Source organism: Podarcis vaucheri, assembly GCF_965113315.1.
Source record: "Podarcis vaucheri genome assembly, chromosome: 7".
NCBI lineage: Eukaryota > Metazoa > Chordata > Lepidosauria > Squamata > Lacertidae > Podarcis > Podarcis vaucheri.
Window position 1 is genome coordinate 89,596,682 of NC_138765.1, and position 19,452 is coordinate 89,616,133.

Consider the following 19,452-nt stretch of genomic DNA (forward strand, 5'->3'; position numbering starts at 1 on the left):
CATTCTCCTTTATCTGCCTGCCAGGCAGGAATCCGGCTTGGTCTTTATGGATTGCTCTATTCAGATATTTCTTTAATCTGTTTGCCATTATTCCTGCGAAAATCTTGTAATCATTATTGAGCAGTGATATTGGTCTGTAGTTTGATATGTTAAGTGTATCTGAGTCTGCTTTGGGTATTAGTGTGATATGTGCCTCTCTCCACGAATCAGGTATTTCCCCTCCTTGGAGGATGTTATTAATTACACTACAGAGTACCGGGATCAGATGTTCCTCTAGGGTTTTGTAATATTTTTGAGGAAGGCCATCTGGGCCAGGGGCTTTTCCAGGTTTCATTTTCTTGATTGCATCCCTGACCTCATCCATGGTTACTGGTTCGTTTAGCATTATCTTTTCCTCATCTGACAGATCTTCCTTCCCGTTCCTTTCCAAATACCTTCCTATCTCATTTGTATCTTCTGCCTCTTTCTTTTTGTACAGATTTTCATAGTATTGAAGGAACTTTCCCTTAATCTCACTGGGATCCTCTATTATTTGATCTTCAAATTTGATTTTGTTAATCACCTTTTGCTTTTGCTTTTTCCTCAGTTGCCACGCTAGCAGCTTACCAGTTTTATTTGCTGATTCGAAGTACCTTTGTTTCATCGTCTTTATTTCCCACTCTATTTCGTGATTCAGCAGTGTTGAGTATTGGGTTTGTAATAATTTATAGATTTGAATATACCTCTCATCCCCAGGGTTTGTTGTTAATTTGTCCTCTACTTCTTTTAATTGCTTAACTAACTCTTCCTTCTTTGCTTCTCTCAAATTCTTCCTATATTTATTCTGTTGGATCAGAAAGCCTCTAAGGACTGCTTTACTAGCATCCCAAACCACATTAATTTTAGTTTCTTTATGCAGGTTATGGTCAAAATATTCTTTCAAAACATTCTTTGCCTTATCAATGATCTCATCCTGTTCCAGTAAATAATTGTTCATTCTCCATCTGTAAGGACCTGATGGAGAGCCCTTTATTTCCAGAAAAATTGAATTATGGTCCGATAGTGTTCTGGGCTCTATTATACACCTCCCCACTCTCAGCGATAGCTCCCTGGAGGCCCAGATCTGGTCTATTCTACCCCAGCTCTGATGTACTCCAGAGAAGTGGGTAAACTATTTCTCTGTAGGGTTTTTGTATCTCCAAATGTCTATTAAATCTAAATTTTCTTGGAGATCATCAAAGGTTTTTGGGAGTTTCCCCTGCTTCCCTTTCCTTCTTTTTTCACTTCTGTCAATATTGGGTTCCGGTACTCCATTCAAGTCCCCGAGTAAAATTAGTTTATAATTTTCTAATTCTAATAGTATTTGTTCCAGTTTTTTAAAGAACTCGGTTTTATTTGTATTAGGGGCATATATCGATACTACATTAAATCTTTCCCCTTGGTGGGTAATTTGGATCCCTAGGATCCTCCCCTCCTCATCTTTACATATTACTTTGGGTTCCAGTTTCTCTTTAGCATAGATGACCAACCCTCTCTTTTTATTCACCTCTGAGTTAATAAACTCCTTTCCCAGCTTTTTATTAATCAATATATGTTTGTGTTTTTTGGCCACATGGGTCTCTTGGCAGCACACCACATCACATTTTTTATTTTTCAAAACTTTCACTATTTTATTTCTTTTTGATTTCTCATTTAGACCGTTAACATTCCATGTTAAAAAAGTTAAAGACATTATTTAGGAAAAGCGTAGCGTTTATATCCAATTTTTAGTTCTTTGTTTCTTCCTCTTCCTCTGTTTCTTCCCCTTCCGCTACACTTTCTCCCTCGACCTCCTCTCCTTCTCCCTCCTCCTCCCCTCTCTGTAACCTCGCCCTCCCCCCTCCCTCACCTCCCCCCTCCCTCACATCCTTCCTATCTAATATTCCACTCTCCTTTTTGGTAAGCTCCTTCTCGTATCTTCTCAGGAACTTCTCTACCTCTAGTGAGCTGGTCAGTTTAAATCTCTTGTCCTTGAAAAAAAAAGCAATTCCCTCAGGGAATTCCCATCTGTATTGAATGTTGTTCCTTCTCAGGACACCTATTATATGTCTATAACCTTCCCTCTTACGTAGTAGCCTGACCGGGATCTCTTTCAGGACAATTATTGGTCTACCGCCTATGATTCGTTTTTTATGGTAGCTTGTTTTAAGTATCAGGTTCCTCATTCCTATTGAGTTAAACATTACTAGGCAATCCCCTATGGATTTCCTAGTTTTGTTCTGGTGTGTTCTCATTTTAATCCTAAAGGCGTTTTCTATTGTGTACGCGACCTCCTCTTCTTTGGTCTCTAACCAATTTGCTAATTCGGTAATTATTTTTTCTTTGATATTCTCTTTCGTTTCTTCCTCTATGCCTCTAAATTTTAAGTGCATTTGTCTTTGTCGCATTTCAGTCATCGCTATATTGTCCCATATCTGCTCCTGTGATTTGTTCAGCTCTCGCATCTCCTCCTTCATTTTCTCTGTCTCCCTTTTCTGTTCTCTCATGTCTTTTTGAATTTTTTTGTTAGATTCCTCAAATGTCTTTGCTTTAACTGTTAACTCTTGAACTTTCTTTCCAAGCTCTCCTATAGCTCCCTCTATTCTTTTGTCTATCCTCTCTTGCATTTCCTCTAATTTATTTTCTATATTATTTTCGTTCTGCTTAAGTTCCTCCTTAATTTTTAGCCACAGAAAATCCAGGTCTTTAATTTCTTCCTGTCTAGAGATTTTCCTTTCGCCTGGTGTTCCCCCTCCCCTTTTCCCATTCTTCCCCTGCATTTTTACACCTGATTAATCGTTAAACTTTTCAATGCTAATTCTCTCCCTTTAGGGGCTCACAATCTCCTTATTCCCCTCTGTGCGTCTGTCCCAAATAGTCTGTTTAATTACACAAAAAGGTACCGTCAAAATCCCGACACATTCCCACACGGAGTACCCAGATCTTAACAAAGCCCCATATCTCCGGGGTACCAAAATATCAGGGGGTTGTCCAAGAGGTGAGCATGGGGAGGGCAAAAGGATGGGGGGGGACCAAATGGGTTATTTATGTAAACTTTACAAGATAGGTAAAAGAGCGGTCAATAAGGGAGGCCGGTAAAGAGATATAGCAATAACTGTGCAAAGAGCTGAACTACTACTGAGTTAGCTAGGTGGGGGGGGAGGGGGGAAGGGTAGAGATTAAATAGATGGGGGGGTATACACAGGTATACAGAAAACCATAGGTAGCAATCAATCTAGGTCACTAGGGAGTGGGGGGGGTTTGTTACGTCTATTACAAATAATTGTCCGTTTTTAACTTCCTTGCATCGTTAACAAAACACTCTTACATCGGCCCAAAAATGTCCCATATATCTTACGTAAAAAAAAAAGAAGGAAAGCAGAGGCAGTCCTTAGTCAATAGTCATTTCCAACTTTCAGCAGTAAGTCTCTTCAGGGGGTGACCATATTAGGTTTGTCTCTTCCCCCTCTGTGCTTCTCCTGTTCTCTTAAGTTTATTCCATTGACGCTTACTGCTGTATGTGCCCACTAGACCGCCAGTAAAGAGTGACCGAAGAAAACAAAACTTAAGCAATATTCCGAGATAAACGTCCAAATATAAGTCCGTTTGTGAGTCCACGCCAAATTCCTAATGAAAATACACGTCACTTAGGCAGACAGTCTTTAAACTTCCTATAAACGAAAGTTCGGTTCGTTCATTTAGTTTAGTCAGTAAAGAAAAAAAGTAACCCTCCTCCTTCTGAGCATACACAGTTCGGTCGTTATGAATTATTCTGCTTTCCTACTAACTGCGGTTCTCTGAGCCTGCGCCATTTTCGCTCTCCGTCGGGTGGGGACCATATATAAAAACAATTACTGCCCGGACTCACCCATCTATACTCCTTCTCTTCACTGTTATTTTGAGTCCAGTAACGATGGGGAATCCTTTTTTAAGCCTGTGGTGGTTCGTCGCCTTTCTCGGTGGAAGCTCGAGGCATCGTAGCTCGGAGACGGTAATTCCCTATTGTGCGCCTGCGGCTCCGCCCTGTCTCTCCTCTCCACCGAGGGGGGGAGGACCCACGGATGTAGAACGCCGCTCCGCGCCGCTGGGAAACCTTCCCCCAGGGGTTCCCCCCCTGGGCTTTCGCTTTTTGGGGGGCGCAGTGCCCTTGCGACACCCCCTTATCTCCGGAATACTCGGAAAACCCTTAGCGTGGCTTTCCGCGCTTCCTTGCCGTCCGCGGCCGGAACCGGAAGTAGTGTTCCTTTTCTTTAAACTGGACTTGGACTGGGCAGGCCTTCAAATACAGGATGGCTTAGAGGACCATCCTCTGTAAAGGAGGGCACCTGGCCACCTTCCTCTTTATAATGTTTTATTGAGTTCATATGACAGGTCATATAGAAAACAACAAACAGAACAAACCCACCCTACTGACAAAATGAACCAAGATGAGAATAAGCATTATCATTTTAGAAAAATCACTACAAACTAGAAGGCAATATATTCTGAGGCAATCAGTACAGCTATATAGTTTTGTACTGATTTAGCTGGTTCTCGTGGGCATTCTCTACATGTTCCTGGAAGCCATTCTCCCGATGCTTCTTTGTGCTGAATGGGGGGGGGGAATGCATTTCTGCTAGATGGGCTGCAATTTGCAAGTCATGCTGGGCCTTGCATCAATTTCATGCAGAATAAAATCCTTGTAGTTATTAGAAAATACAGCAACAGATGAGTTGAGTTACTCTGTTACCGTAATTCATTTTTCTTCTGAGGATGAGCAGCTAGGGAAATTGGAATAATGTTTTCAAAATAAAAGCCTGGCCTTTGCAATGTAATAGATTTTAACGTACATTAAAACAAAACTGTATATCAATACCATATACGGAAACCAAGATTTTCTAGAATTGGGGTGAGCAGAAGGGAGACGGGGGTCTACTGGCAGATTTCAGGGTGATTTGTAGTAGATCAGAAAGGCTTTATGACTCCCAATCTTTTAACAATTGCAAAAGGAAATTTACATTTCCCCCCAGATAAATTAGGTTACTAAAATGAAGGCGAAAGCCTGCCAGGAGTGGATTCTTGTGTCAGCTGATATTGGCAGTTCTTGCGAATTTAGGAAAAGACAAAGTAGATCCAACAAGCCTGAAAGCTACCCACCTTTAAGTTAAGAATGTAGTGTTTTGAGTTTCGGGCTGGGGCTAGTGGGTCTGAGTCCCTTCCAATTCCTGGATTCAACAAGGACTAATTTGTTGGAACGGCCTGACAAATTTATTGGTAGTGGCCCCCTAAGTATGGGTTGTTAATGTAACAAAGGAAGTGGGTCCCCATTCCTCAATTGTCTATTAATTAGAAAGACAAAATGCTGAAATCCAGCATTGCCTGAGCTCTGCGAGTGCGGCTTACTCCTGATTGAAGTGCAGAGTGTTTGAGGACCAGGACGTTCGCAGGGAAACCAAAATCCTTGTTTACAAAGCTGTTGTACTACCAACATTATTGTATGCTTGTGAAACACGGACCACTGATAAACACCATCTCCAACTCCTCAAAAGATTCCATCAACGGTGTCGCCGAAAAATTTAACACATCACTTGGAAAGACAGGAGAACTAATGCCAGTGTAGTGGAAGAAGCAAAGATAACCAGTGTTGAAGCAATGATTCTTCAACATCAACTTCGTTGGACTGGTCACGTTGTGCGGATGCCTGATGATCGTCTTCCAAAGCAACTACTCTATTCCCAACAAAAATGGAAAGTGTAATGCTGGTGGTCAACAAAAGAGGTTTAAAGACTGTCTCAAGGCAAATCTAAAAAATGTAGTATAAACACCGGCAACTGGGAAACACTGGGCTGTGAGTGCTCCAGTTGGAGAACAGCCTTGACCAAAGGTGTCCTGGGCTTTGAAGACACTCGAACTCAGGACGCAAGGGAGAAACATACTAAGAGGAAGGCGTGCTTGGCAAACCCTCACCATGATTAACTCTTGCCCGGAAACCAATGTCCTCACTGTGGAAGGACATGTGGATCCATAACTGGCCTCCACAGTCACTTAGGGCCTCATTGTTAAAACTGTGTTTATGGAAGACAATCTTACTCGGCTACGAGGGATCGCCAAAGAAGAAGAAGAAAGACAAAAGGACAGAGTTGAGGTGTGTGAGTGGGGAGCTGGAAGCAGGAGGCTGCAGGCTGGGCAGCTGAGAGACAGGGCCATGCCTGGTTTTTGCTTGAATCCAAGGCTGTGCCTTTGCGAGAAGCAAGACCCTCTTGGGGTGTGAATGCTGTGAGCCCTTCCATTGTAGGCTCATCGTAGGCACATATGTGTACATAAGCCACATATCCTAAAGATGCCACAGTCTCCGCTGCCCCTCATTCCGAGGGAACCAAGCCCTGGAGAAGCGCCTGGAACCCCTGGAATCTCACATTGCTCAGATTGGAGTGCTGTGCAACAGTGTTATTAACTGGGTGCAACATTTCAATTTTGTAACAAATAAAACCAACCAACAGCAGGACTGGTGCCTTAGGTGGGAATCCCTGCTAAACTCTCCCTTCCATCCCACCAGCCCACAAGTTCCCTTGCTTTGCCGTTTCAGTACCAGTGGAATATATTTGCAGATGCAGTGCTGTTTGCCAGAAGAAGGCTACTGAGGAATATTGAAGAATGATTCACAAGAACCTTTTGCAGAATGCCAGGGTGCCACGCGGATCCTTTGGCCTTGTGTCGGTCCAGCCAGGCAAATGAAGCCGTTGGTGCCTGAGGTCAGGGAGGACGTCCCATCTTCCCCCGTAGCTGGTCCTACTTCCCAGGCCCCAAAGTCATGGCTTCACTGGAAACAGCAAGCAAGTCTGTTCCTTGGCAGAAGTGCTGCCATCAACCAGCACCAATGGGCGCTCGCTGTAGCTTTGGATGATGCTGGAAACGCTGTCAAAGAGCTGGCAAGGAAAAGAGCAGAGCAGGGAGCAGGTCAGCTTCTTTCTGTACCTCAAGGGACTAGCTTTTTTAGTCCAGTTTCCCTCAAGTCATGAGGTGGCGGAGCTCTGCTGACTAAGGTCACATTCACCCTATATACTGAACACACACCTAGGCCACTTTAAGAGTCATGGCTTTCCCTCAAAGAATCCTGGGGACAGTAGTTTGCCAAGGGCGCTGGGAATTGTTAGGGGGTCCTCAACCACTACAGTTCCCAGAATCCTTTGGGGAAAGCCGTGGCTCTTAAGGTGGTACAGCAGTGCTTTAACTTGCATAGTGTGGGTGGGAGCTGAGAGGGAGACGGGCACATTTGTTTCTTCCATCATGGAACTTGGGGTGGTGGGCAGGGGGTTACCAGGTGCTTATCCAGACACTGAGGAGACCTGGACCTCCTTGGCTTCTGCAAGGTGGCCCTACATCAGGTGCCCTCCGGCTGGGGATGGGAGAGAAAAACAGTTCAGTTCACATTTCAGTGTACACTTAACTAATTTAACCCCTTCTCCTAGGGCAGGCATCCCCAAGCTCGGCCCTCCAGATGTTTTAGGACTACAATTCCCAGCATCCCTGACCACTGGTCCTGTTAGCTAGGGATGGTGGGAGTTATAGTCCCAAAGCATCTGGAGGACCGAGTTTGGGGATACCTGTCCGTGGGAGCCCACACTGAGGGAGGCAGGGAGGCAGGAGGGGCAGGAGAAGAAGGAGCAACAGCTGAAGCAAGATTAAAGTGGCCTGCAACCAATTTTTGGTGCCCATTCCACAACTTAGTTTCCGGCATCTCTTTGTCATAAAAGGAGGCTAAGCACGGTTGGAACATTCTTCCACATACCGGTAATCCCCCTGAAATGAAAAACATGAGAAATACAGGTGACAGGACTCAGTGGACCTGCTGCGCATTGACTAAGCTGACTGCCAGCGGAGCTCCAGTATTGCAGAGAGAGGGTCTCTCAGCCTTTCCTGCAGATGCTGGAGAAGGAACTGGGAACCTTCTGCCTGCTCTACGGCTGCGCCATGGCCCTCCCAACATAGAAAGAGAGCACTCGCCTCTTCGTGGCTCCTGCCATCCTTGCCAAGCGTGTATTGATGACTGCTCTCTAAGTAGCGGATGGGGATGTTGTAGACGTGCTTCTTGAAGAGCACAGCCAAAGTGAATGGCTGGTTCCAGCCATGTCGTGAGCTCTGCCTCACCAGGTAGGCACTGTCCTTTTGTGAAAAAAGAGGGTGGAGACATTCAGGTTAAGGGAGGAGACATCAAATGCAGGTGAAAATCTGGATCTTGGAGTCGGAATAGGCTTTCTTCCCCCAGCCCATAATTTAAGTCTCAGTTTCACTGCTTAATAGGGCAAGTGTCTCATCATGTGCAGCCGACACCTGCTTTCTGTTACTTCCCTTGACTCTAGTTCTCCCTTGTGGAGCAGCAGAAGAGAAGCCTGTCCATCTCCTCCTTTTCAGCCCTTGGGATAACCTCCCCTCCCCCATTTTTTTTTGTTGATTTTGCATTGCACGTATACAATAAATTCAAGACAAAGAGAAAATGTAAACCCCCATTTCCTCCTCTCGTTAAAAGCCAGTAGCTATTATTCATATTCTGTTGTACAATCTTCAGTCCTGTTTTACTATACATTCTTATCATTCCTTCAACCAAATCTTGTATACCAAATCATCATGGTCTCCATCAACCAAAGGAGACAAGACACACGTGACCTTAGTTTTAACAAATGGAGGCAGTGAGAGATTTTACTTTCTTGGGCTCCATGATCAGTGCAGATGGTGACAGCAGTCACGAAATTAAAAGACGCCTGCTCCTTGGGAGAAAGGCGATGGCAAACCTAGACAGCATCTTAAAAAGCAGAGACATCACCTTGCCAACAAAGGTCCGTATAGTAAAAGCCATGGTTTTCCCAGTAGTGATGTATGGAAGTGAGAGCTGGACCATAAAGAAGGCTGATCGCCGAAGAATTGATGCTTTTGAATTATGGTGCTGGAGGAGACTCTTGAGAGTCCCATGGACTGCAAGAAGATCAAACCTCTCCATTCTGAAGGAAATCAGCCCTGAGCGCTCACTGGAAGGACAGATCGTGAAGCTGAGGCTCCAATACTTTGGCCACCTCATGAGAAGAGAAGACTCCCTGGAAAAGACCCTGATGTTGGGAAAGATGGAGGGCACAAGGAGAAGGGGACGACAGAGAATGAGATGGTTGGATGGTGTTCTTGGAGCTACTAGCATGAGTTTGATCAAACTGCGGGAGGCAGTGGAGGACAGAAGTGCCTGGCGTGCTCTGGTCCATGGGGTCACGAAGAGTCGGACACGATTAAACGACTAAACAAAAACCAGTGTGAGAGACAGTGTGGTGCAATGGTCACAGTGTCAGACCAGGGTTCAAATTCCCACTCAGCCATGAAGCTCCCTGGGTGACCTTGGGCCAGTCACCATCTTTTAGCTTAACCTACCTCACAGGGGAGGAGGAGAACCATGTACAACAACTTTAGCTCCTTGGAAGGAAAGGTGTTATATAAATATAATAAATAAATTATTATCTCCACAAGTGCCATTCTCCATACAGTCTTAAAACATTAATCTAGTCCTATACCTTGTAAAATCTGTCAGGTTTGGGCTATGGAGATTCTTGCTGCAACTAGTAAAATTCTTAACAGGCCCTTTGCCTCAATATCTTTATTTACGCCCTCAGAAGCAGAGAGCACAGCCATTCTGAGAACTATGTTGCAATGTCTCCTCTTCTTCCTTCTCATTTTTCTCCAGGCATATCCAGCTCTTTCTATCATTCCTTATAGGCCTGGTTTCCCAGCTCTCACCATCCTGGCTGCCCCCCCCCAGCTGGTCAATGTCCTCTGGAGCACAGGAAGCTTCCTCATGCAGAGCGCGGATCCAGCCAGCCTTGTACTGCCAACACTGACTGGCAGTGTCTCCACAGGATTCCAGCTCTCCCTGAAGATGCCGGGTGTGTGTGTGACCCTGGGGCCTTTGGGATGCAAGGCTTGTGCTGTGCCCCCAAAAGAGGCCCTTCTTGAAACATGGTGCCCAGAACTGGGCACACTACTTCAGGTGTGCTCTGACCCAAGGCCAGCCCACCCATGAGGTAGGCCGAGGCAGCTGCTTCAGGCAGCAGAATGCCCAGAGGCGGTGTGTGCCCAAGGGCGTCTTATGTGGACCACAGGATATCCTATCTTTGCCCAGCTCCTGCCAGCCAGTGGGGTTAAGCAAGAAAATGTATTGGTTGATTGTGCCCAGTATGCCTAGATGATCTGTCCATCCTGCTACACGGACGCCTTTAAAATGGAGCCCCCAAACCTGCCTCCCAAACTGGCTCCCTGCAGGGTCTCTCTCTCCTCTGGTCTCAGGACACTCAGAAATCCCATTCAGCCACAGCTGCTGGACCTCGAGTTACTGAGCTGCAGCTAATTCAGCTGGTGAGCACCATGGAGACTTTGTGGCTCCAGAAGGCAAAGGGATTGGAAAAGCCTCTTCCTTGAACAGCAGCTGCGTTATGAGGGTGCTGCAGGGCAACTTCAGGAGACACACCTTTACCTTATTAAACCGGAGGAGGGCAGCCTCAGCCGTATGTCGGTCACAGCTCCCTGCATACCAGGCCTTGTTTTGCATGCAAAAATCCTAAGGGAATGTAACAGAAGATAAGGCAAGCACAATCACAGGGAATGGTAGGGGCACAGACTAAAGTGGCAGTTCCATTCGGAACCATGTCTTTCCACCATCACTGAAGACCTCCGCCCACAGGTACCATTTCAGATTTCTCTGGGGAGGTGGCAAGGTTACTGCTGCAGCTACAGAAAACGTGCCCTGCCAGGTACCCTGGAACACCTGGAACACTTGGAAACCATACGTTAAAAGTGCTCTTTGTTCTAGTCAGAGGAGCAGAGAAGAAGGGCAAATTAAACAAATGGCATGTCAAGCAAAGGTGAAAGGCTCCCTCCCAGGGTGTTTTTAAAGTCCAACTGCAAAAAAAGGAGCAAAGCAAAACTCAACAAACAGTAAAGTTTTATGAGCACTGGTTGAGATCTCTCTCTCTCTCTCTCTCTCTCTCTCTCTCACACACACACACACACACACACACGTACCACAGAGGGGTTCAGTGGGAGGGTGGGGAGAAATGTGATTTTGCTTGCATTTTAATCAGAAACTATCTAAATTTGCACTTCTCAAAATTTTGCAGTGCATTTCTCAATCAAACAATGTGTACAAAAATGCATCCGCAGGGTCAATTGTGCATATTAATGCATAAGTTTTTGAAAACAACATACAAAGTTTATATTGGGCGGAACTGCTTTTAAATGTGTGTATTAGGAGGAAAGGGCACTAAAATAACGACAATTTTTAATGGGGACTTAAAAATAATAATCACAAACTGAAAAAACCCACGGTGGAATGAATGGACAGATTTGCCCACCCATAATACCACTCTTGGGCACATTGCAGCAATAAAGTAAACTCAAAACCCCACACCCACTGCAATACTAAATAAATTCATATGTGCCCTGATAATGAGGCATGGGAGGCGAAAGAAGAGGCATCGCTCTTCTAGAACACAAACCCTTATGTCATAATAAATGCATTATCCTTAAGATACTGCACGACTCTTTGCTGTTGGTAACAATCCTGTGTTAGCTACAGCAGTGACCCCCCCCCCAGCATTGCCCTTCTCTCTCTGTGTTGCTATGCTTAGCCCCATGGGATTAGGGAGGTTAAACTTTAACTGCTGCTCTATAAGCAAGAGGACAGGGCAGCCAAAGAATCCTCAGGCAAGATCTCCTTGCTCACCTCTGGCACAGATCCACTCTTCAGACACACACCTGAAATAGATAGAACAGTTCAGGGTTTCTGAGATATGTATTACATAGGCAAATATCCCCTGTGCCACATCAGTGCATGAATGACACACACATCGCATGAGCAATCAAGATCAGGGCACAGCTGTCGCTTGGGGATCGGGAATCTGCTCTGCATGAAGATGATCCCTGGTCCAATCCCTGGTCCAATCTTCATGTACAGCTGAGCAGGGGCACTAAGCCCCCCTGCAAAAAAAAATTCAAGGCAGGGCCAGACCCCTTCAAAATTCCATGGCAGCCGTGCAAAGAGATACTCAACACACTTGGCTAAAGTCATTAACTCAAAAAGAGACTTATTTGATCATTTTAGCAATCTCTCTTTTTACAGAATTTCATCTTACAGATGTGAAACCACAGACTAGGAGGGGATCCCAAAGATGGCCACTAGAATAAGCCCCCAATCCTCAGCATCACATGGCTGTGGCTGGTGGATTCTCCCCACAAGTGTCCCAGAAAAACCAGGACATCCCATCCCCGTCCCCCAGGTCACCACGATGTCACACAATTTTGCACCGAGATCTTGCCCCAGAAACACGCTTCTTTTCAGGGCCACAATCTTATGCAGCACCCCAAAACACACATTTTTGGGCATAGTGAGAGCACGGTCCTGAAAAAAGCACATCTTTTGGGCTCCATGATCTCGTGCACCCGAGTTTTGGGACTCCACATGTTGAAGGCTATGGTGGTGGGAGCTGTAGTCCAACAACATCTGGAGGGGCCAGGTTGGCAAAGGCTGATGCAGAGGCTTCAGAGTATGGCACTTACCTTTGCACAGGTTTTCCACAAAGGCCTGGAAAGAAAACGAGCGCACAGAGTTTTCACCTCCGGTTCCCATAACCTAGGTATCTCTACCTGTTGCCCAGCAATTGCATAGAGCTAACTCCATGCACCCCTGTTCCCAGACACCCTCTTCCTCAACACAGGCCTTATTTATAAACCACCATACAAAAAAATTACCAACTCACTAAACTAAAAGCAATAAATGCATTTATAAAAATCCGCAGGTTTCATTCCCTAAAATGACTGGGTCACGCACTTCAGGGCAAGCCTCCTTAAACAAAAATGTTATCAAGGCGCTAGGCGCCTGTCTAATTTCAGTTCATGGTTTACTCCAGAGGGCTGGAGCTGCAACACTAAAAGCCAGCCCTCAAGTGCTTATTAAGTGCAACTCTAGGACACTCGGTTCTCTTAGTGATGCCTCCTCTGAGGAGTGCAATTGCCAAGCAGGAAAATCTGAGACAAAGTGGTCCCATAGGTCCCTTTAGTTATCCTGCCCTTTCTTCTCATGAACAAGTTCCTCTCTTCCCTCCCTCCATTTTCTCAGCACAACAGCCCTGTAGGGCAGGTTAAGCAGTCTGGTTTGCTGCATCCTGAGTTTGTGGTGGCCTGCCTTAGCATAGCATAGCATAGCAAAACAAAACAAAACAAAACAACAGTTAAGCCCACGAATGCAAAGTTCCAGAGACCTCCCCTGGCCATCATCCTCATCTCAAGCTCTCTAGTGCTCCCTTGCCAGCCCCCACACCTACCTTCTGGGGTCCTGATGGAGTGATTGCTGGCCTAACATCAGAGAGAGAGAGAGAGAGAGAGAGAGAGAGAGAGAAAGAAAGAAAGAAAGAAAGAAAGAAAGAAAGGGGGGAGAGAATAGGATTGTGGTGTGACATTAACCCTGTGACATTTAAGATCTAGAACCCCTTGATCCACAGATTTGCAAACCCAGGTCTCAGACTGAGCATTTGATTATGAAAAGGGAAAGAACTGTGAACATGCCCAGGTCCTCGGTGAATTTCAGAGAGCAGTTAATCTCTGTTCAAGACAGCACTAATACTTCTTAACAACAACTACTATGTCTTTATTTCATGCACTTACATGCTGTTTTTGATCCCATTGTGACCTCAAAGTGAAATACAATGTCATTCCAATTCATAATATGTAGTTAAAACCAGTGCTTTTTTCCCTTAAAAAATGTTTAGGGGTATTCTCATTTTCCTACTCATATTGAAATACTGCCCCTCAATGAGGCCAAACTTCGATTCACAAAATGTTTAGCGGTATGCGTCCCCCCCCCAAAAAAAAAACACTGGTTAAAACCATTAACAGTTTAAATGGCAGCAACAGTAAAGAGAAGTCTTGGTAGACACACTTCAGAAATCTGAGCAGGAGCAGCTCACAGGGCGAGGCAAGAGCTTCTGGGCAGGTGAGTCGCTGTCACGGGGGGGGGGGGGAGAGGGGAGAAGGGTTGGGGAGTCCATGCCCTGCAAATGTGCTGGGGGCAGTTCTGGACTGGCTGCACTGCTGTCCTTGCACTGCACTGACCCCTCTGCCTCTCACCCTCTTAGTAAGCAACAGTGACCCATTGGGTAGTTAGCGCAGCCACATTGTGCAGCTCCTGAATTGGAACAGGAAGTTTCTAGAGCATGCAACACTGTTCTCAGACCACCTTGGACCAGGGATGACCATAGCTGCTGAACCAGCTGCAGCTCCTTGGCACAAGACCTGGGTCTCAAGCAACAAGGCTGAATCCAGGAGCACAGCCAGCCTAGGTACTGGCTCCTCCAGTCTAGAACAGGCCAGCCCACTATGCTGATTGCTGAGCACTTGGTCAGGGCAGGGCTAGGAATGGTCAGGGAGGCAGTGCAGGGGGCCCCTCCCTAATACTGAGCATCACCACTGAGAATGGGGGTGCGGTGCAAGTACAGAAGCAAGAGTGTCAGATTGACCCCTGGCTCAAAGAAAGACCACTTCATTCAGCCCTCAGCCTCTCCAGTGCAGTGAGTCCCAGAATGCAGGGCTAAAGTGAGGGATACCCGCCAAGGACCCTGGAAAACTGCTGCCCCTCTGAAGAGATAGTAAGGGACAGAGAGACTAATATCCTATCTCAGTGTTCATGGATGTTTTCACTCTCATCCTTCCTGACTAATGGCCATGGTGCAGTGGCTGATGAGGCTGGAGCAGAGGCTGGATGGCTGTCTGTCATGGATGCTTCAGCTGAGATCCCTGCATTGCAGGGGGTTGGACTGGATGACCCTTGGGGTCCCTTCCAACTCTACGATTCTATGATTCTTTGAATATCTGGAGGGCTACCCCGATGTACAGATACTGGGATTTTCTCTTCTGGAAGGAGGACAGACTCACCTGGCTTGCTTCAGAGGCTGGACAGGAGGCACTGGGGTTGGACAAGGAAGCACTTTGCGGGGCACAGAGGCTGGAAGGGGAAAAATGAGAATCAGGCCACAAGGAAGGTGGCAGGCTGGAGCTCAGCACCCCTCTTTGGGCAGGTTTGGTCCCAGCTGGCATCTGCTGGATACAAGCACCTAGCACCACTGGGGACAATGTGAAGCTGCCGTATTCCAGATACAGCAGACCATCCATCCATTTGTCACATATTTGGATCACTCAGATGATGATCACCCTTAACAAAATAAAAAAGCCCTAGTGGGTCAACAATAAAGTCCAATATGCAACAAATAAGCAAAATCACAATGAAGATCAAAGACAATGTTAAAATGGCAGCTGCTTAAAGGACATAATTCAAGGAAGATAATATGGCAAACAGAGTTTCCGTGTGCTCTGGTTTCCATCACGTTGCCCCGTTGTGCCAGAAGCGGTTTAGTCATGCTGGCCACATGACCTGGAAAGCTATCTGTGGACAATTCCGGCTCCCTCGGCCTGAAAGCAAGATGAGCACCACACCCCATAGTCACCTTTGACTGGACCTAACTGTCCAGGGGTCCTTTACCTTTTTACCTTAATATGGTTTAAAACACAGAGGATTGTTTTGCTGTCAGGAGGCCATCAGTGGGGGGACGGGGACGGGACAAGATGAGTCTGGGAGCAGCCCTTAAGAAGGCCCCAAAGGTCCTGGACAAAAGGTCTTTCCCATCATAAGTCAGAGATGGCAGGCGCTGATGACCCCGGGACCGTCTGCTTGCTAAGCCTGCGATCCAGAACTGAGCTACAACCCTTTCCTAGAAGCATCACAGTGGTGGCTTCTGGTGGGGAAAGGGGCTTCACCTGCTCTGGGCTCACATTCCACGTAGATCGATTCCTCTTGGGTCTCCTCCTGGGGGTGGGGAGAGAGAGAGAACACCACTCACATGCTGATCACTTGCTTCCCTCTGATTTCTTCTTCTCCAGCCAGGGCTGGCCTTATCATTAGGCCAAATGAGACAACAGCCTCAGGCAGCAGATGCTGGAGAAGGAAGTGGCAACAGCCCCCTGGCAGTTCCTCCTCAGCTCCTCCCGCCATTGGAAGACAGAGCTATGTAAGCAACATGGCCTGCCTTGGTCCCCTAAATCTAGCCTGCTTTCTTCAGGTTCCTTGGGAGAACTATTCTCTCTTCAGCAGCCAGACAGGTCAGCTTCTGCCCTTGGAATGGTGAGGGAGTGCCCATCTTGTCCTTCCTATGGTCTTGGTCGTGTCTCCGGCTGCCCACAGGGAAACTTGCAAGTTACCCTTGCTGCAAATGTGCTAACCAGGGACCGTAATCTGAAGCAGCAAATATTCTAAATGGCAGGTGGGTTCTTAGTTACCTCGTCATCTTTCAGGGCTGGTAAAGGATCTGCAAAGTGGTGCAAAGGAAGACAAGAATTAGCAGCCAACAGCAATTCCTCTTCTGCCTCTCTCCCCAAGCCCCCAGCCCCCATTCTCTTCACCCCCTCCCAAAGGCAGCAGAGCTCAGTTCCAGCCCCTCTCAGGTGGGCGCCATTGCCACTCTAAGAAAACAAGGGAAACGTTCATGGTGAGGTCTTTTTCTAGAAAAACAGCAATGAGCATGAGCCCCTGCATTCCAAAACATCTGGAGGGCAGCAGGTTGTCTGAATTGGACTCCAGTTTTATATGCTGCCTTTCCATAAAGGAAATTGTGGTCAAGACAGCTTACAATATGCAAGGTATTGAACAGCAAGAACAGCAATACATAAAAATAACTATTAAGCAGCTTGATAATATCAACCGCAGTATATTTCAAACATTTCAATAATGTCCAAATAAAAATTCATTCATTTTTTTAAAAAGCACAATTCAAACCAAAATATCTGCATATATATTAAGGTCTAACTCTACAAAGGCACCACTAACAACCAGTAACGGGAATTGTTCAGTGTTGTACCTCTGATATTGGTAGGGCAGAAAGCAGGGAGTCTCACAGCTGGTGGCGCCAGTGACAGGCAGAGACAAGGAATGCTCCTTTGGCCCCCATCTTCTTCCTCCTTGTATGTCAGAGGGCAGGCAGTTGGGGCTGAGTGGGGGGGGGGCAGTGCCCTGTTTTCCCACTGGAATTGCCAAAAACCCAACACACTTTCTGGCAACTTGCCTCACACCTGGGATCCCTCTCCCCCCACCTATCACCTGGGGCCCTGGCTCTCCCCTCCCCACACCAGAGGCATTCTCAGCATGTTACCCCATTTAGCCCTGGGAGGGGTTAGAGCTATTTGGCTGTCACTTGGCAGAGGCTCCTCCACTGGGCTCTGGCCCACCCCACCCCACCCCCCAACCTCAGTCAGCTTCCGCCTGCCTGCCTGGAGGTGGCACCGTCTGTCAGCTTAGAAGGTTAAAATCATAGGGAGGGACGGGACCCCTGAGGGTCATCTAGCCCAGCCCCTGCAGTGCAGGAATCTTTTGCCCCAACGTGGGGCTTGAACCCATGACCCTGAGATTAGGAGTCTCATGCTCTACCAACTGAGCTATCCCAGCCCCCTCCTCCTTAGTCTCAGGTTGTAGATGTTTATGAAGCCATATATCCTAAAGACACCTCAGTCTCTAGTGACCTTCATTCCAAGGAACCCTGGGCAAGTGCTGGCGCCCCTGGAGCCTCTTGACACTCAGAAATTGCGGTGGTGTGTAACACATATGTTCCCACACTTCTTAGCAGGTGGCATGTGCGCATCAACACACTAACATCTCATTCATCAGCCTACTTTTCCCACCGGGCCTCAAGCAGCCCCCATGCGCCATTCTTAGACTCCTAGAGGCAGCCCTGGGGCGGAGAGTCTCCCAGGCCCATGAGAGGACCAAGCTACAAGGCGTGGGCTCAGCCTGCCGTGGGCTCTGGCTCCATCTGCTGTTGCAAATGATCCAACATTCTGCTGATGAAAACGGGGAGACGGGCCTCGCAACTGTTTCCCAAAGCGCTGCCAGCCCTGCCTGAGGGAAGAAGGCACCGTGCTCTGACTCTTCCCAAAGCCAGGCAAGCGCTTGGCGACTTAGGAGAAGAGGCAGGCGCGCTCCAGGAGCCTGCCAGAGTCTCACGCCTCCTTCCCAAAGGCCGGGAAGTGCTCCTTCACAAGGCCACTGCTGTTGCAGGAGCCGCTTCCGCCAGCCCCACCGCAGTCGGTGCAAAATCAGGGCACTCCAAGACGAAGCTTGAGCCCAGGGCGCCTTGAAGGAAAGCATGGTTGTCCCGGTTAAATTGGGGCAGCTGGAAGGTGTGCTGTGGGTCACCCTGCCTTTTTCCCTTCCCATCCCAAAGACCACTGGGCTGACGGGAGCTGTAGTCTAAAATATATGGAGAGCACCAGGCGGGTGAAGGTTGGTAGTCTAATCGAGGAGACAAGGAGACAAGCAGGCAGAGGATCTTCAGGTATAACTTGGGAATGAATTTTACTTACTAATCTGAAAGACCCTTAGCTGCCCGTCTCCAGTCCACTGAAGTAAGAATTTACTCAAGCAACCTTCAGTCACAGATTCCAGTGAGGCCACAGCTGGCTCGCAATGCCACCTACCTCTGCTGGCAACAGCTTTCACTTGGGACCCAGAGGGACCCAGGACTGGCAGAGACCCCCGCCGGGCTGAGAGAGGAAGAGGCGGCAGCACAGACGGCTTCATCATCCCTTTTTGTAGAGCTGCAAGGAAAGGATCTGCATTACTTCTGAGCATGAGCAAAGTGCTTTCCACACACCACCCAGTAATTGCAAACCAACATGTAGGATTTGAGGAAGGGCTTCCAAGCAAGGACCACCACCTCTCAGGTTAAGAAGAATATTTATTTCATAGCACTTTGAGTAAACTCTTCGCCTCTGTTCAACAACCCTGTAAAGTAGAGCTATGCTGTCAAAGCCATATTACAGATTCTGGGTTGAGACTGAATCAAACTAGGCTACCTTGTGACTTCATTGTGACATTTAATCAGAGAATGCCCTGGAGGAAACTGACGGCACAAGTTTAACCATGAAGCTTAACTCAGAAGTAAGCCCAATTGAATTCAATGGAGCTTACTCACAGAAAAGTGGGGTTAGGATTGCAGCCTTAGGCTGCATATACACCATACATTTGAAGCACTTCACCCCTCAAAAATCCTGGGAACTGTGGCCTACCCCTCCAGCACTACAATTCCCAGCACCTTTAACAAACTACAGTTACCAGGAGTCTTTGGGGATGTTAAGTGTTTTAAATGTATGGGGTGCTTGGGGGGCCAGTGCCTCTGGTGGGGGCATGTCATGTCCTTCTGGGTGGTTTGTGATCCTTTGCTCCATGTACTCCGATCTCACCTGTGGCTTTTAGAAGCTGTCAGCAGGCGACAGCAGCCACATCCCAGGGAATCGCTTCCACTGGCTGGCTAAACCAGGTGAGGGGAGCTGATGGGTCTGAAACCCTCGGCTAGTTAGGGACTGCCTATCCCATGCATGCAAAGAGAGGCTCCAGCAGATTGAGCA

General features: G+C 47.2%; 1 protein-coding gene across 5 annotated transcripts in view; it reads right to left on the reverse strand.

Annotated features, from left to right (window-relative positions):
- Positions 1-4,331: 4,331 nt before the first annotated feature.
- Positions 4,332-19,452, reverse strand: part of LOC309536272 (SH2 domain-containing protein 6-like) — a 28,582-nt gene continuing 13,461 nt past the window's right edge. For 2 of the 5 annotated variants that reach the window (XM_082230313.1, XM_082230310.1), the window contains 10 exons: positions 18,523-18,642; positions 16,333-16,361; positions 15,814-15,862; positions 14,935-15,004; positions 13,329-13,359; positions 12,565-12,589; positions 11,732-11,763; positions 10,478-10,567; positions 7,981-8,139; positions 4,332-6,902 (listed from right to left, as the gene is read on the reverse strand). In XM_082230313.1, the coding sequence (XP_082086439.1) occupies positions 6,786-6,902; positions 7,981-8,139; positions 10,478-10,567; positions 11,732-11,763; positions 12,565-12,589; positions 13,329-13,359; positions 14,935-15,004; positions 15,814-15,862; positions 16,333-16,361; positions 18,523-18,642 (722 nt within the window). In that variant the 3' untranslated portion in view covers positions 4,332-6,785. The remainder of the gene's footprint in view (positions 6,903-7,980; positions 8,140-10,477; positions 10,568-11,731; positions 11,764-12,564; positions 12,590-13,328; positions 13,360-14,934; positions 15,005-15,813; positions 15,863-16,332; positions 16,362-18,522; positions 18,643-19,452) is intronic. The other 3 variants (XM_082230312.1, XM_082230311.1, XM_082230314.1) reach the window with 3 other exon arrangements.